The sequence below is a fragment of the Notolabrus celidotus genome, chromosome 2, assembly GCF_009762535.1.
Source record: "Notolabrus celidotus isolate fNotCel1 chromosome 2, fNotCel1.pri, whole genome shotgun sequence".
Taxonomy (NCBI): domain Eukaryota; kingdom Metazoa; phylum Chordata; class Actinopteri; order Labriformes; family Labridae; genus Notolabrus; species Notolabrus celidotus.
The window spans coordinates 5,428,279-5,446,164 of record NC_048273.1 but is presented as its reverse complement, the minus strand read 5'-3'; the positions used below and the strand labels follow the sequence as shown (position 1 = coordinate 5,446,164).

General features: G+C 40.7%; 2 protein-coding genes across 8 annotated transcripts in view; both read left to right on the top strand.

The window, feature by feature from the left end:
- Positions 1–1,520: 1,520 nt before the first annotated feature.
- Positions 1,521–6,470, top strand: zgc:101100 (uncharacterized protein LOC445169 homolog). Its single transcript, XM_034673205.1, has 4 exons — positions 1,521–1,927; positions 2,262–2,428; positions 3,702–3,877; positions 5,455–6,470. The coding sequence occupies exons 2-4, from the start codon at positions 2,263–2,265 to the stop codon at positions 5,998–6,000; spliced, it is 888 nt and encodes a 295-aa protein (XP_034529096.1). The 5' UTR covers positions 1,521–1,927; position 2,262; the 3' UTR covers positions 6,001–6,470.
- Positions 6,471–9,525: 3,055 nt separating this feature from the next.
- The window catches only part of csnk1g2b (casein kinase 1, gamma 2b), a 46,934-nt gene continuing 38,573 nt past the window's right edge, over positions 9,526–17,886 (top strand). Inside the window, exons 1-3 of one of the 7 annotated variants that reach the window (XM_034704408.1) lie at positions 9,540–9,705; positions 9,812–9,949; positions 13,650–14,410. In XM_034704408.1, coding sequence (XP_034560299.1) covers positions 14,183–14,410 — 228 coding nt within the window. In that variant the 5' untranslated portion in view covers positions 9,540–9,705; positions 9,812–9,949; positions 13,650–14,182. Of the gene's footprint in view, positions 9,706–9,811; positions 9,950–13,649; positions 14,411–17,886 lie in introns of all 7 variants that reach the window. The other 6 variants (XM_034704453.1, XM_034704433.1, XM_034704442.1 and 3 more) reach the window with 6 other exon arrangements.

Genomic DNA, 17,886 nt, shown 5'->3' with positions numbered 1-17,886 from the left:
ACCTAGGCCTTGTCTGTATATGCAGCTGGTTTGGGTGGAGGAATGTACCTGTAGCATCTCATTTAGCATGTTCACTAGGATGACTAAAGAGGATATGGCTCTGCAGTACTTAAAGGAGAATTACGCAACAAGTCCAACCACACACAAACCAGTGAATAGAAAACTTTACACGCTTTGTTGTTCGGCTCCTGGAGAAATTTGTGTCCGTTTTGGCGCCCCCTGTGGACAAAACAGGCTTCTTTTGCTGATCTTTTCATGCACACACTCAGGTAGAACTTTATGGCAAAAAAATCTCTTCCTATATCACCTCGTCAGTTATAAATAACTGTATGAGCCTTGTTTGCCTTTGTAGCTCACAAAGAGGCATCAGTATTTATTTCAGCCTCTCCTCCTCCCGGTGTCCCTGGTGTTGAAAAGATTTACCCAGCTCTATTTGTTCTGCAGAGTCCTCCTCTACCTCTAAGAAAGGCTTAAGACCCAGCTCTTTGAGGAACACCTACACATGAGCTGAACTCTCTCCTCTGTCTTCCCAAGTGATGAATGAGATACCTGACTACACTCCGTCCACAGAGAACTGATCTGCTTTTGAGAATGTGTCAGATCCAGCTTTATGTGAACAACTGTACACCTGGAAGTTTGGTGCTACAGATGGTGTTGATGATATTGAGGTTTCGTAAAGTTGATGATGATATTGAGGTCTTGTTCTTGGGTGACAATGATAAGAATTTAAAATACTCAAAAACAGAAAGAAGACAGAGAAAAGTGAGACATATTTTGTGGGTAAAATAAGAATCACAAGAATAGATAAGTAGCAAAACATGTGCTACATTTGAAGTCTAAAGTAGCAGAGAATTACGGTGGCCCTGAAGATCAAAACACAACAGCTGAGAAAAAACAGAGCAACAAGTCAGAGAACGCAATGATATTAACTTCTAATGGAAAGGCAGATATCTGTGGAGGTAAAGAGTGTTGCTGATTGGACAAACCAGGGTAATGCATCATACGCCTTTGGCACAATGTGGACAGAGAAATGTTAACTGAGGATAAAAAACATTAGAATGTAATGTCAAAATTGAGTCTGATTTTTCTTTTTTTAGTCATTTGTTCTTTCCCATCTTAGTGTTTTTAGGATTTGTTGTGTTTTGAACTTCAGGGCCACCGTATCAAATGAATACTCTTAACCTAAACCCATTTGTTATAAAAGCTCCAGGGCTCACTGCTCTCAAATGTATGAGCTCGCTTTAGTTTCTCTGATATCTGAAGTCTCCCTTGATTCTCTCCCTGGGAACACTTCTAATTTAGCTCAGAATCTTAATCCAGAAATGATCCTCATTGAGCAGAGTTCAGATTAACTTCACACGGTGACAGTTTATAGGCAAAATATGGTGCCTGTTAGCAAAACAAACCCTCAGAGAAGCCCCCCTGTGAGGGGGGACTGTCAGACTCAGTGGTCTGGGAGAAAGAGGGCTGAGAAGGAGAGCACAATCAAAGGCTGTTATTTTAATCTGTGCTGCCTCGGAGATTAGCCCACCACATTGTTTTAATTGTTTTAACGGGAGGGAATGAAACGCTCTCTTATTGGGGGATCCTTGGCAGAAATCTCTCAAGTTCAATAGTTTCAAAAACTTGAGCCCCTTGCACCCCCCTCTCTTCCCTCATCCCACCTAATCCCGGCTAATACCTTTCTTTCTATTGGCTAATGGCTGATGGGAGCCTGGGTAAATGCTTCTTAAAGAGTCGTGGGTGAGAATGGTTTCAGAGAATTAGATCCGTGCCACGACAAAGACACGCTGATGTGCGAGAGAGGATCGAGTTTAGGCTCCAAACTGGACTAAGAAATACTGGATTTACTGCTCCACGACCAGGTCTGTGCTGTGCGTAAAGGCGCACCGGGATCTCACGCTCCTGCTTCGAGTCCGGATCTCAGGTAAACAGACAGGGACGCTAAAATAACCTGATACTGATCAATAAAATCTAGTTTGGAGTATTTATTTCTGCCTTTAAATACTGCTTTGATAGCTCTGAGATGCGAAGGAGCAGTTATTGTTCATTCTTTTTTTTTTATTATGTCATAAAACTAAATATTCATAATAATATTCAGAGTTTTAAATCTAATTTGATGGAATTGATGTTAATGATTATATCCTAGCATGGAAAAACAAGTTGACCCATCCCCCCTCCTTTGGATCTTCTAAATGTGACCCAGAGGAAAGTGTTCCCTCAGTGCTTTCTAACAGGCTCTCTCTGTTTTTTAACTTCAGTATGAACTCGTTGAATTTCTGTGGAGCGTCCAGCGGTGGAGTGTATCCCCTCCACGGAGTGAACTCCATGCTGCTGGAGCTGCACCAGCAGATGGCGGAGCAGTACCACGTTTACTCTGCAGCCAGCCCCGCAGTGCACACTCTCTCTGTGGCCGAGAGGCTCGCAGGTGGGTCCCCATGGTCCTCATAGTTTGAAGTGATGAAGTCTTGGTGCAAACTGTTACTTTGAATTATTTAGTATTAAGTTAAAGGTGATTTTTTTTTTAACTCTTGGTTTTCTTTTCAAAGTGCTGCCAGATTTTTTTGAATTTTTTATAATGATATTTCTTATTTCTTACAGTTAAAGTAAATCATTTATGCTCAGTTTCTTTCATTTTATGCAAATAAAGGAAAAAAGACACAAAAAGTAATATAAATGATAAAGGAATTGGGATTCACAGTATGAAAATAAATAAGTCAAACATCTTATAATAATTGCAATAATAAGAATATTAAATAAAGGGGATAAGAGCAAAAAAATAACTTCACAGTGAAAATTAAAGAGAAAACAAACAACAAAAACAACAATAAAATACAAAGTATTATAGTATAATGTCCAGCGGAGGATCATATTATGGGTGAAAAAACAGTTCTTGAACATTATAAATGTGTTTACTTTTTAAAGTTAATGAAAACTTTCATTCAGGGTCGAAAGTCACTTAATGTGTACCCGTAGGTAGATTTTGTTTGCAGTGAGCCAGCCTCATTTTTATATCAACCAACAAAGAAGTGACAAAAATGCTCAATTCTAAAAAGGAACCCTCAATAAAAACAAGAAATAAGCAATTCAGTAAGAACAAAGTCAATCAAACCAAGACAGAGATACAATCAGCCATTAGTCTTCATAGATTTAGATTGATAATACACAATATCATCAACATACTATGTTATGTATTTGATAAGTAATAGCACAAACGTATTGATCCAAGGGCAAACTGTCCAGCAGTATACAAAGTAAACTAAGACAGTTAGCCCCACATTTATCATCTCTTATGTTAAGTACTTAAACTATCATACAATAGTTAAATATTATCCTAAAATTGACTTATACTGCCTTTTATACTTGAAATTATACTGATAATCATATTTACTTTGCTTCTTTAAAGAGGAAAATTATTATACTCCAACTTATCCTTAAAACAAACAACTTAATCTTATTACTTTATCAATGAAGACTTTTTGAAATGTAAAAGTCTCTTTTATCTCAATCAGCCTGACATTGACACATTTAACATGAGATGTGTGTATGATTCTAAAAGCCTTAGACCAGAGGATGTTTTGTAGTGTGAGTTGTCAAATCAAACTATCCTTTAACACATTAAAACAGAATATAAAAGTATGTTTTCTGCAGATGAAGTTCTCCTTCTGATGATGACTTTCTGTGTCCCTCCCTCCTGACAGAACTCATCCTGGAGGCTCGATACGGAAACCAGCAGAAGCAGCGCCGCAGCCGCACAGCGTTCACCGTGTCCCAGCTGCAGGCTCTGGAGAAAGCCTTCCAGCAGACGCAGTATCCAGACGTCGGCATGAGAGAGAGGCTGGCTGTGTGCATCAACCTGCCCGAGGCTCGCATACAGGTGAGAGAGAACACTGCATCCCATTACCTGAAGGTGAACCCCCTGAAACCAGTACTGTGGGTTGTACCTGTTACAGGGGAGATATGAATTATTTGAATTTAAACTCTCAGACGACCAACAGGAGGAAGAAAATACACCCAAACTTTTTATTTTTAGGAGTTAAAGAAATCCACTCATATGTGTGCTCAGGTAGATTTAATGTGTTTATCTGTAGCTGTGAACACTTTTATGTCTAAAAAGCTGACACTCATGGCCTCACTATGGCCCCTTTTGATCAGGTTTGGCCCCTAATCTGACCAGATTATTCATCAAGATGTTTAATTTCAGAACATATATGAAACCCAACATTAAATAGTCATGCATTATTTCTTTAATTTCCATCTAAAGGGAAATCTATTGCAAATAAATTGCTTTTGATCCCCTCAAAGACTCTTGGGGGTCCTGAGCCCTATTTCAGAAACCAGAGTTTTTATTTTTTTATTTTTACACTATATCTAAGTTTTCTTATGCCTTTCTTAGTGTTGTTTCTTTGTTTCTGGCTGATGCTTGACTGCCTCGTCCCGTTGAGGTTAATAAAATGATGTGTTTACATTTTATTTAAGTTTCAAACGTCTTCCCTTCATTTTTATATGAATTGATTTTTCAGTTCCTTGTAAAGTGCATATGGTTTTAAAGAGCTTGTGTATAAATCAGAATAGAGTGATGCTGTGAGCCTTTAGACTCTGTATACCTTCATATTCATTAACCCACATCAGCTATAACATTATGACCACAAGCAGATGAAGAGAGTATCATTGATCATCTGTCAGCGGGTGGGATATGTTTGGCAGCAAGTTAACATTTTGTACTCAAAGTTATTTGAAGCAGAAAAAAAATGATGAGCGCAAACGGCCAGATTATGACGGCTAGATCAGAGCATCTCAAAATCTGGAGCTCTTGAGGGGCTTTCTTGGTTTGCAGTGGTCAGTATCTACTCAAAGTTTTCCAAGGAAGGAGAATTGATGAACTAATGCCAGGCTCACTGATGCTTGTGGAGAGCGGATGCTGGTTTGCGTGATCCGATCCAACAGAAGAGCTACTGGAGCTCAAACTGCTGAAAGAGTTCATGCTGGTTCTGATAGAAAGGTGTCAGGACACAAAGAGTATCACAGTTTTTCGTCAGGGTGTCCATGCTGATCTCTGTCCACCCCTGAAAGCACATGCAATGAATACCTGAGCATTAGAACTGGACCAGAGCGATGGATGATCGTGGCCTGCAGGAACAAAACATTGTCGACTTGGTCTCCAGATTCCCCAGATCTCAATCCAATGACCATCCAGGGCTTGGAGGATCTGCTGCTAACTTCTTTGTGCCTGATACCACAGCACACCTTCAGAGGTCTAGGGGAGTCCATGTCTCGTCAGGACAGTGCTGTTTTGGTCTCAAAAGGGGGGTAGACACAGTATTAGGCAGGTGGTTATAATGTTACAGCTGACCTGTGTATGCATCCTCAGAAGAAGAAGGCACATTCCTTGTAGCATCAGAGTTTGTCAGCCTTAAATCTAACCCTCATTAACCTTCGCTCTCTCTCCTCCAGGTGTGGTTCAAGAACAGAAGAGCAAAGTTTCGTAAAGGTCAGAGGTGCTCCCCGCTCCCCCGAGATCACAGTCTGGAGGAGGCGTCGCATCGCAGCAAGGTGGAACAAGAAGAGAGGACAGAGGACAAACACGACATGATCACATCACCTACTGACAGTGACATCCCTCCCCTCTGCTCTCCTCCTCCTCCTCCTCCTGTTCCTCCTACTCATCATCATCTTCCTCCTCCTCATGTGAATAAAACTCTGGACATTTTCCCCTCTATGGTTCCTCCAGACTCTGATGTCTCACGTTTCCCTCTCCAGCTTCACTCCCCTCCATGTTTCCCCTTCATGGGAACAGAGCGGTACAGCTACGCGCCTCACCGGCCGGTCGTAGGTGTTCTGTCCTCTGAGCTCGCCCTGCCCCCGGTGTTCTGGCCCATCATACAGCAGCACAGCTCAGGCCTGGGGGTTCATCTAACATCAGTTAGTAAAAACGGCAGCCTCCCCCTTCAGACTGCTTGTTCTGGTAAAGCTCTGCCTCACCCTCACCTCGGGCTGTAACTGGAGACCTGCACGGTCCAGGACCTCTGCTCCCTGTGGACTCAGGTAGACCTGAAGCACCCCTGCTGTGTGGGACAAGTTTGGGAGAGAAGGTGAAGAAGCACTTACAGCACGGTTCCTAAACCTGAAATCAGACTGCTGATAGAATGTGATTTTTATACTTAGAGCTTTATTGAATGTCTGAGTGAAGAGATACGAGGCTGTGGAGCTCAGGAGTGTTTTTAGTACACAAAGGCTTATTTAGGTCTGATTGAATGACATGTACAGGTTGGTTTTAGATTGCCAGAATGAGTTGTTTACACCATAACATTATGGTTCCAAATAGAACAACTAAAGTATCCTGCAGCTTCATTTAGCCGGCTCTGCAGTGAAGTAGCTCAGCAGTAATAACAAAGGGAAACGCTTACCTGGGATACTTTCTACTGTAAGAATGTGAAACTTTAAAATGTGGAATAAAGTATTTAATTCTCTTTTGTTTATGTATTTTGGAACAAATAAGATGATTTCTCCTCCTTCTTTTTCAAGAGAACTACGAAACATGCACTTATGCACACCTTTTAGCTGTGCTAACATTAAGCTAACTTGCTGTAAGCTAGTTTACATATGTTGTCATTGGCCAGGGGGAGAAAAATGATGGATACAAACAATCATTTATGGACTATGAAACTGTATATTATCATAATATGTTGTTTAATTTGTTTCATTTTTGAAATATGATATTTGATATACCTACCAAACAATAACACCAGTTATGGGGATATCATAATGAAGCTCTTTCATATCAGAAAATAATTCGGGAGTCCTGTTAGCAACATGAGGTTTATCTTTATACACAAGCTGTCAAACTTTACAAGAACTCATGAGTGAGATAGTATGCTTAGTTACACTGCAAAACTCAACTAATGAAGTTTTTGGTCTTACTTTTACTAAAATATATCTCATTGAACTTAGTAGAAGCTATACTTATCTCCATACATTTCTTATCATAAGATAATAGAAGCTAAAATTAGGCCAGAATAGCTTTTAATGAATGAAAAGTCTGCCGATGGGGTCAAAAAATGTATTCGCTAAGTTTCTTAAAATACGAAAAATGTCTTAACTTAAGAAACTCATAGAGTAAGTTTTGTTTACCACACTCACAACTTTTTTTTTAACTTATTACAGCCAAATCAGGCCTTACTTTTTGCATGTAATATCTTAAAGTACAATTGATTTCTGATCTAGTCAGGTGAATGTTACTACTATTAAGTCTAGCAAGATACCTTTTGAAATGAGATAAAAACACCTGTTCAGTTTTGAGTTTTTGGAGTGTAAAGAAAGGCCGACATGTCTTTTTAAAAAAGGGATTATACATTTCAGATCCTGAGCTGGAAATTTACAGTATAAAAGTTCCTCCCTATTGTCAACCCTTGTTGTGAACCATGGCTTTAGCTAATGTTATTCTAATTGGCATAGGCAGTCGCTGATTCAGTGGGTTATATTGATTCAATAACAAGTTTTAAAACTGTACCAAAGTTTTCACCAAGCTGTGGTCAACATACTGTGTTCTAATAGGCCGAAATAAAAAGGTAAGTATTTGATCCTCTCTGGTAGAACTAAGAAAGACTGAAATGAGGGAAACAGCAAATACTCACATCTTTAAATTCTCTTTAAAGGTGTTTGAAATAATTTTAAAAACTGTAGGCTGTAAGATTTCTGTCAGTCAACTGGAGAGGTTGTGGTTAAATGTACGTTCTTCACTTGGTTTCTTCAGTGTTTTCATTTTTGATGACCTGGTAAAGAAGATTAAATACTTCAACAGTTGTTGAATAAATCTGGTTGATAATCAGTGTTAATTTGTCTTCCTGCAAACACAGCATTTGCACAAATAGCTTACACATACACACACTAATACTATCTGACAACCTATGACAGGAGTGAAGTGTTATCATTTCCTTCAATGCTCCTGTGAGGAATTTTCACGTTGTGTATATTTTGGAACCTCATGTGTACAAAGTCATGTGATACATATCTTTGCTGATCTTGTCTTGTGGGTGTGTAAGTTGTGTATACAACATACAATTAATCATGGGTGTGAAAACTTTTCAAAAGAGCTTTCTAAAGCTAGAGGTCAGTCTCTGTCTCCACACCCACCCTGCAGCTGGAGGAACAGGCATTAAAATACCTTTACAGGTGTAGTTATTCCTCATCCTGATGGTCTGTTTTTTTGCTGGAGGCAGTGGTGGACAGTAAGTAGACGGAGTCCTGAGGAAATTCTACATTCAAATTCTAGTTTTCAGTGACTACCAACCCTAGCTTTAACCAGGGATAGAGGGAGATGAAGAGAGAGAGATGATAGTGGTGAGACGGATAGTAGTAGTTGGAGTCTGGCACGTCCACAGCAGCAGGCTGTCTACGGCAGAGATCCAGAAGAACCTGGAACCTTGTGAAACTGTCGAAAGCACATTGATGTCTATTAGGATGCCAAGTTGTCATGGTGTGACTGTAAAACATTGTAAAGTCCAGAGTTGTTATATACAAAGTAAGGCATTGAAATAAGAAAAACATAGAGTAGAAGACAATGCCGCCATGTTTTCCTTATGAGGGGAGCATTCCCTTTCTTTCCTTCCCATTAGAACCACCTGATTTATGCTTTGCTGCTAATCCAAGTAATGCACTCCCTGAATATTGCGTCTGACAGTGACTGCATAAGTTATAGCCAGATGGCAAAATCTCAAAGGTTACACTGAAGACAACTTGTTGTCCAGATCAAAGCTACACGTTGGATATGTTTCAGAAGAGAAGAGCAGTGACTTGGTGCCCTCCTGCTCCCTCTCCCATATTTTAAAGATAGTAGGGCGTAGGTACACTGTTAAGCTATGCTTATGACTTAAGTAATGAAGCTGTGTACTTTGTCCAGGACATAAAAACTCCTTATATGACCTTTAATTTGAAGGAATTAGATGTTAGAAGAAAAACAAAACAAATGCATAACTAGAAAGTACTCGTTGGAGTAGTGCAACACTATTTCCATTCTTTTTAACAGCTAACATTTATTTAAAGAAGAAAAATTAAAAATTTTAATTATTGGGGTCGAGCTTGTCTGTTTGATGAGTGAGTTAATGTCTGTGTCAGTCTTTTTTTTCCTGTTTGTTTGTTTGTTAATCTTGTTTTTGTTTAATTGTCTCCTTGGTTTAATGTTTGGTCGTTTGGTGTTCATGTGTTTAATGTTAAATGTAAACAAAAAAAATTAAACAAAAAAAAGAAGAAGAAAAACTTAGCATTTATAAAGACTGAAAAAATGGCTTATTACACTCCAAATACACCTGTAGCATATAAAGAGGCAGGTTTAAGGAGAACTGTAGGTGCATTTGAACCATAAATGGGTTGAATACAAAAACACAAGATCTGTATTTTGTTTCACACATGTCCAATCCATTTAAAATTTAAATATCAAAACATTCAAGCCCTTTTGAATCAAAACTTGTCCACCAAATGGACCAGTTTGAAGCAGTCCTCCGCAGCTCTGACGTTTTGCCTTATTCCAAAAAACAGATGCGTCACTTTTCCTGCGTAGCTCCGCGCTGCGCCTGCGCCCGTGCTCCGGCAGCTGAAGGAGGCTTAAAGAGACAACAGCAGAATCAGAGCAACTCTGGGGGAATGAGAGAGATACCAACGCACGGAGAAACATGACTTCCACTCCGTTTGGATAGCTAAGAGTAAAAGGTAACGTGCTCTGCTGCTCGTGGTGTTAAAGTGTGTGTCAGCGGGGTTCCAAGGAGAACCCAGTCTCGCCGGACGTTGACGTTCTTGCTAATGTTTCTTATGCTAGCTCGCTAGCTTGTGAGCTAAGCGGTTCGGGATCCGGGACAGGCAGGCAGCCGTTGGTTGTTCAGGATTAAGGAGTTGCCCAGCAGTGGTCAGGATATCGGCTTTAACTGAGATCTGACCTCAAAAACGATCCCAGCAGGTGAAACAACGACCACTTTTATTGTAACGTTTCTCGAGTGGGTGAGATTAACGGATTCTAACGTCGCCTTGGACGTTATAACACTATTAGGTTAATGTAGGAGAGGGAATGCCAATCAATCAATATTTAATGCTCTTTCCTCTTTCATTTGCAGTGCTTTGCTAAGGGATGGCCTGCTTGTGTTCTTATGGCACAGTGTTGTTTACAGATTAGCTAACGTTATATCGGTGGCTGTTTTTTAACAGGCGTTTGGGCCACAGAAGAAACCTGTTTTTGCTAGCTGTGTTAGCTTTCAACTGCTTTCCATTTCGCTGTTATGTGGAGATAAACAACCACACTTCATGAATACACAATTAAAACGGCTTCTATATAAGACAAGACAGCGTCTCTGCTAAAATAAAACAGCCACGATTGAACATTCAAGCTAACTAACTATCGTCTTGGTGGCTGGTGTTCTATCGAATAGTGCTTCCGAGCGAGAAGTGGTTTGCGCATGCGTAGAGCTAGAATCCAGGGCGCTTGTCACCACTGGGAGCATTAGGATATTCGGTATCGAGATACAAATCTGCAGAAGTCTTAAACATGATTCAGCAGTAAAGTATCAGAACATGTTTCCCATACTATGACAGTGCAAATTGAGTTAGTAGTGGCTCTTTACTGGAAGCTATATTAAAGAGGGACGTCCCCTTAGTTACTAAAAGTTAAATGATACAGAACCAAAATATATTTACTATATTATTAAATGAAAATACCCTCCCCAAAAAAGCACAAATAAATGGCACGAACTGATCCCCTCATATACATTCGCGTTACGGCAGCATTTTTTAGTAAAGCAGCCAAACTTGTCATAACACCATAGAGTATCCGGCCTTCTCCGCCTTTACCAGCCAGTCTTATGTTCACCTTAGCTCTCCTGGAGACACATTCGACGAGGGTCGCATTAAAGATAGTTTCTCCTCACATCGGAAACAATCCTAATGTCATCAAAGAGAGAAATGAAGATCTCTGATAGTTTGAAACTAACATTACTGACAGCTGCCAGGCACAGAGAGCTAGCAGGCAGCTAGCTGTAGCCTAAAGGAATATATGTTCTACCATTGAGAAGTAAAATGTGTGAATGTACACTTCTATTTATCCTCTCTTTTGCTGTCTGTTGGTAGTTTTGTTTACCTTTTATGTCAGACTCTTGTGTCGTGTTATTACAAGCTAGGTCAACTGTAATGTTAGCAACCTAATGTTGGAGCCTCACAGCCCCAAAATATCCCCTCTCTGAGAATTAAACCATATTTTCTGTATTTTCTGTGACATTTTAAACCTATAGTGTCTGTTCACTCCATCACTTTGTTTTTAACGCCATGTTTAAATCATTTGTAGCTCTACAGAAAAGCTGACGTGAAAAACAATACACAACTTCCTGAATTGAGTCAGTCTAGACGTGCAGGCCCAGATTGCCAAAGAGTTACTTGAGACAGTAGGTGACTTCCATCTGTGTTGTTTTTAGAGAACACCTTCATTATTTCTCACAGTATGACATGATCTCATGTTTTAAACTTATTTGGAGTCACATGTAGACACAAATAACTATTTAGTCACCATAGGACAGCTTTCAGGGTGATGGAAATTTCCAGGTTACTTTTACAGTATAGATAATAACAGAACACACACACACACACACACACACACACACACACACACACACACAAGGAGTCAAAGAAAGGGGTAAGTGGTGTTTTTAATTCATAAGAGAGATCAAAAACAGAGACAGTGTCTATTTTCCCAGAGTTCTACAAATGTAGTTTTTTGAAGCTTCATAGAAAAAGTCATCCACTCCATTGTACTATTTTCCTAAATCATATCCTGCCACTTTTCTATGAAGGGGGTCCCCAGCTTCAGCTATTTTTTTCATTCTTCATAACTAAACCTAATATTCTGAGCAAGTATTTAGCTTTAGAATCAATCACAACCATAATGTTATTTTAAATGCTTAAAGTAACAATGTTTGGGTCATTAGCTCATCCTGTACTGACTCTCTTATTATTATATTATGGTATGTCATATTACATTATTATTGTACTATGGTACTACTACATAGTACTATTCTCTTTATCTTCAAACAGTCATATTTCATACCCATATATATTTATTTAAATTGCTTTATCTTTCATAACCAAATCATAACCTCACCATGTCAACCTGTCAACTGAATCATTTTTGACTACTGCTTGTAATTACTACTATTTACACCATTGTAACATTTTTATATATCTTACATTTTTATTCTATTTGTATTTATCTATTTTATTTTTATTTAACTGTTTTTATTTTTCAATTTTTAATTCAATTTTAATTTCTTTATTTATCCATTTTATTTTTATTTAACAGTTTTTATTTATCAGTTTTTATTTAAATATTATTTTATTTTTCTATTTTTGATTTGATTTTTCTATGTTTATTTAAACTTATTGAAACTCATTCTTGATTGTACTTATGTTTTTGTTGCTGCAACAACCGAACCCCCCCCCTTTTCATGTTTTTCTTTAAAGCAAGTATTCTGATGCGTCACATGACCAGAACGACAGGACAGTGTAATGACAGCCTGCATACCTGTCTTATAAATGTGGGCTTCTTTGCAGGTGTGCTGCAGTAAGCTTTGTCATCAATTATGTGCTCTTCCCTAAACTTTTCAGGCTTCTTTTGCTGGAGTCAGTTGGATTTAGCTTGCCTTCTTTTGTAAAAATGTCTCATCAAGTCTTTGGAAAAACGTTTGATATCATAAGTGTCACATATATCCGTCTTTCACTCGTCCTGAGGTCTCCTCTGAAACTCATAAAACTGCATTTCACTTCTCTCACGGTTACATTATTCCTGAGTCGGTCAGATTAAGCTGAGCTAGCTGTACACCAGACTGAATCCAAATCCCTCCAATTATATAAGTCCCAATGATGCAAATGTTATGAGATGAGGCATTACAGCGGTCATTGATCCGTTTAAGTGCCTTTCCATAGTCCATAGGAAAGAGTAGCTGCTCATCGCTAGTGCCTGCATTACCTGCTCTCTTCAGGACCACCAACGTCTTGGATCACGGACGTGGGGGAGTTAAGAGGGAGATGTGTACTTGTTATTGTGAGCGTAAAGATGCACAGGGGTGGTCAGGTTACACCGCCATTAAAACTGACAGTGTGGTTGTTATTGATGTAGGCACTGCTTCTGTTACTGTTTAATTTGATGCATTCTCACTTTTTTTAATCTTCATCCAATTTAATTTATCAGAAGAAGCTTTTGGGGATTGAGCAGTCACCAGTTTAGCAGTGTTACAGAACATCAGGTTCTGGTTTTGTGCTCTAACATTTTGTAAAGAGATATTTTTCCTACCGTTGCAGGTCCACGGTGCAGATTTCTCCTTCTATTGATTGCTTTATTGAATTTGCTTTGCGCCAGTCTGGAGCGAGATCTGATTTCAGCTGTAGTAAGGAACAGCTAAAGTAAACATAATTTGATCTTCAAGTTAAAGTTATTTTCATTCCTGAATATTTGAGCATCAGGGCCTGATAGTGAGTTGTCAAAATGTGTCATATTTTGCCTTGTGTTGGTAGCAAAGATCTATTTTTGAAGTATTGTAATGATTTGTGTTGATCGGTGATGTGTTTCTCTCACAGATTCTACAGAAAACACTGATTTCTGTCTATTTCTGATTTCGCAGATCTCCAGCAGAAGTCAAACCCAGCTTTCTCCGATCATCGCATCCTCTGATTCCGGGGTTGTCTGCCGTGGCCCTGCAACATGGAGAGAATCCACTGTGTCACTGAAGGCTGACCAGAAGGAATGAGGCACTCCAGGAGATGTTCCCAAGTGGCCTTGTGGATGCAGTAGCTGCGCCTCGGAGTGCTTTTTCATGACGAGTATTGTATGTGTGTCCGTGGGCACATCCTAGCACAACCTGCCTTTTTCCTCAGGCAGGGGCATGCTACTCTGAGACTGGAGCTGGAAACACACACCCGAGAGGAGCCTCTCTGCTAAACAAGGAACATAAAGAAACATCTGAAGCACCCAGCAGAAGAGCGGGGCGCTCGTTTCAGCGTCTTCTAAAACCATTTTAACAGCAACACCTCTCCTCTGTCTTGTGAGATTTGTACCCCTCCCCCTCCCTAAAGCCTCCTCGGTCGTTGTTATTGGAGTTTCTATGGTTTGCATGGCTGGAGAATAACCGTGGAGAGGCCAGGGTATCACAAGCTTATGGATTTTGATAAGAGAGGGGGCAAGGGAGAGACAGAGGAAGGGAAAAAGATGTCTAAGACGGCAGGCAGCAGGACTGGACATGGGGGCCGGAGTTCAGGGACCAATTCTGGAGTTCTTATGGTTGGCCCAAACTTCCGTGTGGGTAAAAAAATCGGCTGTGGGAACTTTGGAGAGCTGCGGTTGGGGAAAAATCTCTATACTAACGAATATGTGGCCATCAAATTGGTAAGTGCATCGTCAGGGTTTGGTGAAGTGGTACAGAAATACACACTCGTGCACCACACTGCAACACACACAATGCTGAGTATGCTTCATTAGCTGTTAGAAATGATGTTCAGATGCAGCAGACTGTTTGATCTGACCTGATACAGATACAGGAAGTGAATAGGAACTGCCCCCCACCCCCGCACACACACACATGTACACACACACAGAGATCACAGAGTGGCCTCATGCTCTGTTAATGAGTCAACCATCCCCTGCTTGTGTTGCCGCTGAGACGAGATGGTATTATCCCATAAACCATATCTTCACTTTTGATGTTTCAGCATTTATTAAACCCTTTCTGTGAAGAGGTTTGTGGACAATGTGGAAAAGACCACCTGACATCCTCTGGGGTCATATCGATGCCCCTTTTTTGAGTTCAAGATTTAACAATAAGCTCACACCAAGCCTAATAAGCAATCAATAATTGACCTTGCTTTTTGTTTTGTGTCAGCATTTGCTTCGTTTTCCAGAGCCACCAGTTTAGCTGCATTTACACAAGCTTTGAGAAACCACATGAAGTGTCAAGGCTTCTATACTAGCAAGAGTCTGCTAAACCATTTCCTCTCCACATCGTCTCGTTCTCTTCACATCTGTCTATAAATACGTTGCCACTTGAAGACTTTGATCGCTGCAGGATACCTTGTTTCTTCTCTGAAAATGTCTTAATGTAAACTAGGCTAACTCAAGTCGAGTAGTCCTGCTGAAGAGCAAGGCGTCATCTCGACCACATCTGGTATGATTTTCCTTACATTTGTATCTCCCAGTGAGGTCGTTATCTCAGACTGGGCATCCACTGAAGGCTTTGCTAACCACATAGAAGACAGAGGTTAGCAAACAGGCGTAATTGCAGTTCTCCTCCTCTGAAATTCTTAGTTGTGCTTGCTGCCTCTCCCCCCTTCGCCTGTGAAACCTCCCATCTGTTTGGGTATTTTTATCCCCACGGTGTCCAGCTATATCTGGCTCTGGCATTAGTGCCATGACACTGCGCTATGGCTCTCATGGCCCGCCGGACCCAGCGTTTATCTCCATGTTTAATAGTGAGAACAGGAAGTGTGCTAATAGTGTCAACAACCTTGACGAGGCCTGGATAATAGTGTGTCCTGAGTGTGTGGACCTCAGTTTGATTTTTAAAGTCTAGATGGTGGTTTATGTTTCTGTTCCTGTGCAGTGGGTTTTGTCGCTCATGACACAGAGAGGGCTTCTCCCTTACAGACTCTCGGGTTAACCCAGACTCTGGCACAGTTGTCCGTCCACATGTTTCTGTCCGTCCCTGATCTCACAGCTCCCTCGGGTAACCCTGTGAATGTCACTGCCTGTCCAGTAAGGTTTCTTGTTCTGTCAGAGGAACTCTTCCTCACAGGCTAACACAAGTAACAACCCTGTTATCTGCAACCACCTGCTAACACATGCCTGACTCGAGGAGGGTCTCCATCAGGCACTTCAGAGCTAACTGCTCACTTGTAGATAGATTAAAAATAAATGCTGGCTGAGTAGACGACGAGGAAAATGAAGATTCATGGAGTGTGTTGCACATTTAGATTAGACCCAGCTAGAACTATGTAAGAATCAAGAACAATCTGTTGAAATTAAATTTGAGGCTACAATTATATGATAATAAACTAATCACTAGGGATTTCCAAATCAGCATTTTTGGCCTCCAATCCTGATCAGGGTTTTTAATATTGAATATTTGCCAATACAGAGTCCCAATCCAATACTTTGCCTAGATAATAGTTGCACAAGAGATAAGAGAGTTGAGCTGCACACTGTTTTTTTTTTCCTTTAACAAAAACAAGTAATTAAATATGTCTTATGTTTATTCCATTTAATTTGATCCAGCTATCATTGTTGTAACATTTATAATCTGTTACAAGCTCTGCTGTATGAGACCTATCAAACTGGTGTGCCTGCATTACAGCCCGCTTAAATCTGAGGCTGCTCTGAACGCAACTCTCACGAGACAGTGCGTGATTCACAACGGCAGCGTCCGGCTGCGAGACGTAAATATTGGGAGTGACAGCGAGATCGAAACACACCCGGTTGCATGCCGCTAGATACGGAGCGACATGCCGGTATTCACCTTATTTTTCAATGCGGAAGTAAAGCTATGACATACTTCAGAGTTTTGTGCCGGACATCTGGTTTAAAATATTTGTCGTTGTGTGGCCTTTTCCTTTTGTACCAGCTGTTGTGACATCCTCTAACAGCACACATAATTCCCGTTTTCCTTGAAGACATCACTTTCAAGAGGTTTGTTGCTCTATAAGCTTTGAATTAGTCAAGCTACTGGCATTTACCATTGACTGCAAGTGCTTCACAAAATAACAGCTAACTGACTGCATCCGTTCAACCGCCGAATATAAGGTGAACAGAGAACGTCAGCTGCCGCTAGCCACGAGGTTGCTAATGCTAATGTAACAGACTGTCCTGTGTTTGGTTTGTTTTCGCCTTTATGACCCATGTGTCCCTGCAGAGTTGCCGTAGGGTGCGTAGAGCAGATGTTTTTTCTGTAATGTGTCTGGCGGTGCACATGTGAGTTCTACCTCAATGTCCCATTTAGTATTTTCTCATTATGTAAACACGGTTAAACAAATTCAGAACGCTCAATTACACGCTCGTTAGCCTTCAGCTGCAAATTGTGTTCAGTGACGGCGGACGTAAATGATCGGATGAGATGATCGTCTCAAATGCCGATCACCGAAACATCCCGATCGGCTCCGATCCGATAGTTGAGATCGGGATTGGGACATCCCGACTAATCAGCACACTTAAACATGTCCGCTTTACTACAGGGTTATATATGGACCTCTCTCCTTCTTATATTCCCCTCCTCATGAAAGCTCCAGTCAGTTTGATTGCTTTCCTAACTCGTCGACTGTTGCTCTCACTAAAGGAGTTTATCAATTATTACTTTGTGACGAACCCTTTATTACTCTGTGGCTGTTTAAATGAATTGTTAAAGTAAATCAAAAATAGATAACAAAGTGTGATTTGTTATCTGGCTGGTTAAAACTGGTTTAATCTCCCTCCAATAAATCGTCAATGTCAGCCTCTAAAGAACAACACACAGCGATCGCTCAGTGTGGAGCTGCTGCCTTTATGTGCTCAGTGTCTTGTGTGCCAGAGTTGCAGAGTAGGACATGTGGGTGGTGCCTGCCTGCACCTGGGACAAAGGTGAATGCCAGTGTCACCCTGCTCCACCACGTGACTCTGGGTAGAGATAGAGGGAGTATGTATGGCAGGCCAGTGGATCTGGAACTGCTGTGAGTGTTGCTGCAAAAAGCTCCAGAGAAGGGGGAAACTGCCGAGCACTGAAAGGTGGTCTTTGTTAGCGGGCCTTGTCGACACACAGTGGTTCAGTCTTTGGTTCAGCTGGATGCTTTCTCACACTGACAAACGCCTGTGTGATGGAGGCAGCACCATATAGCCACTGC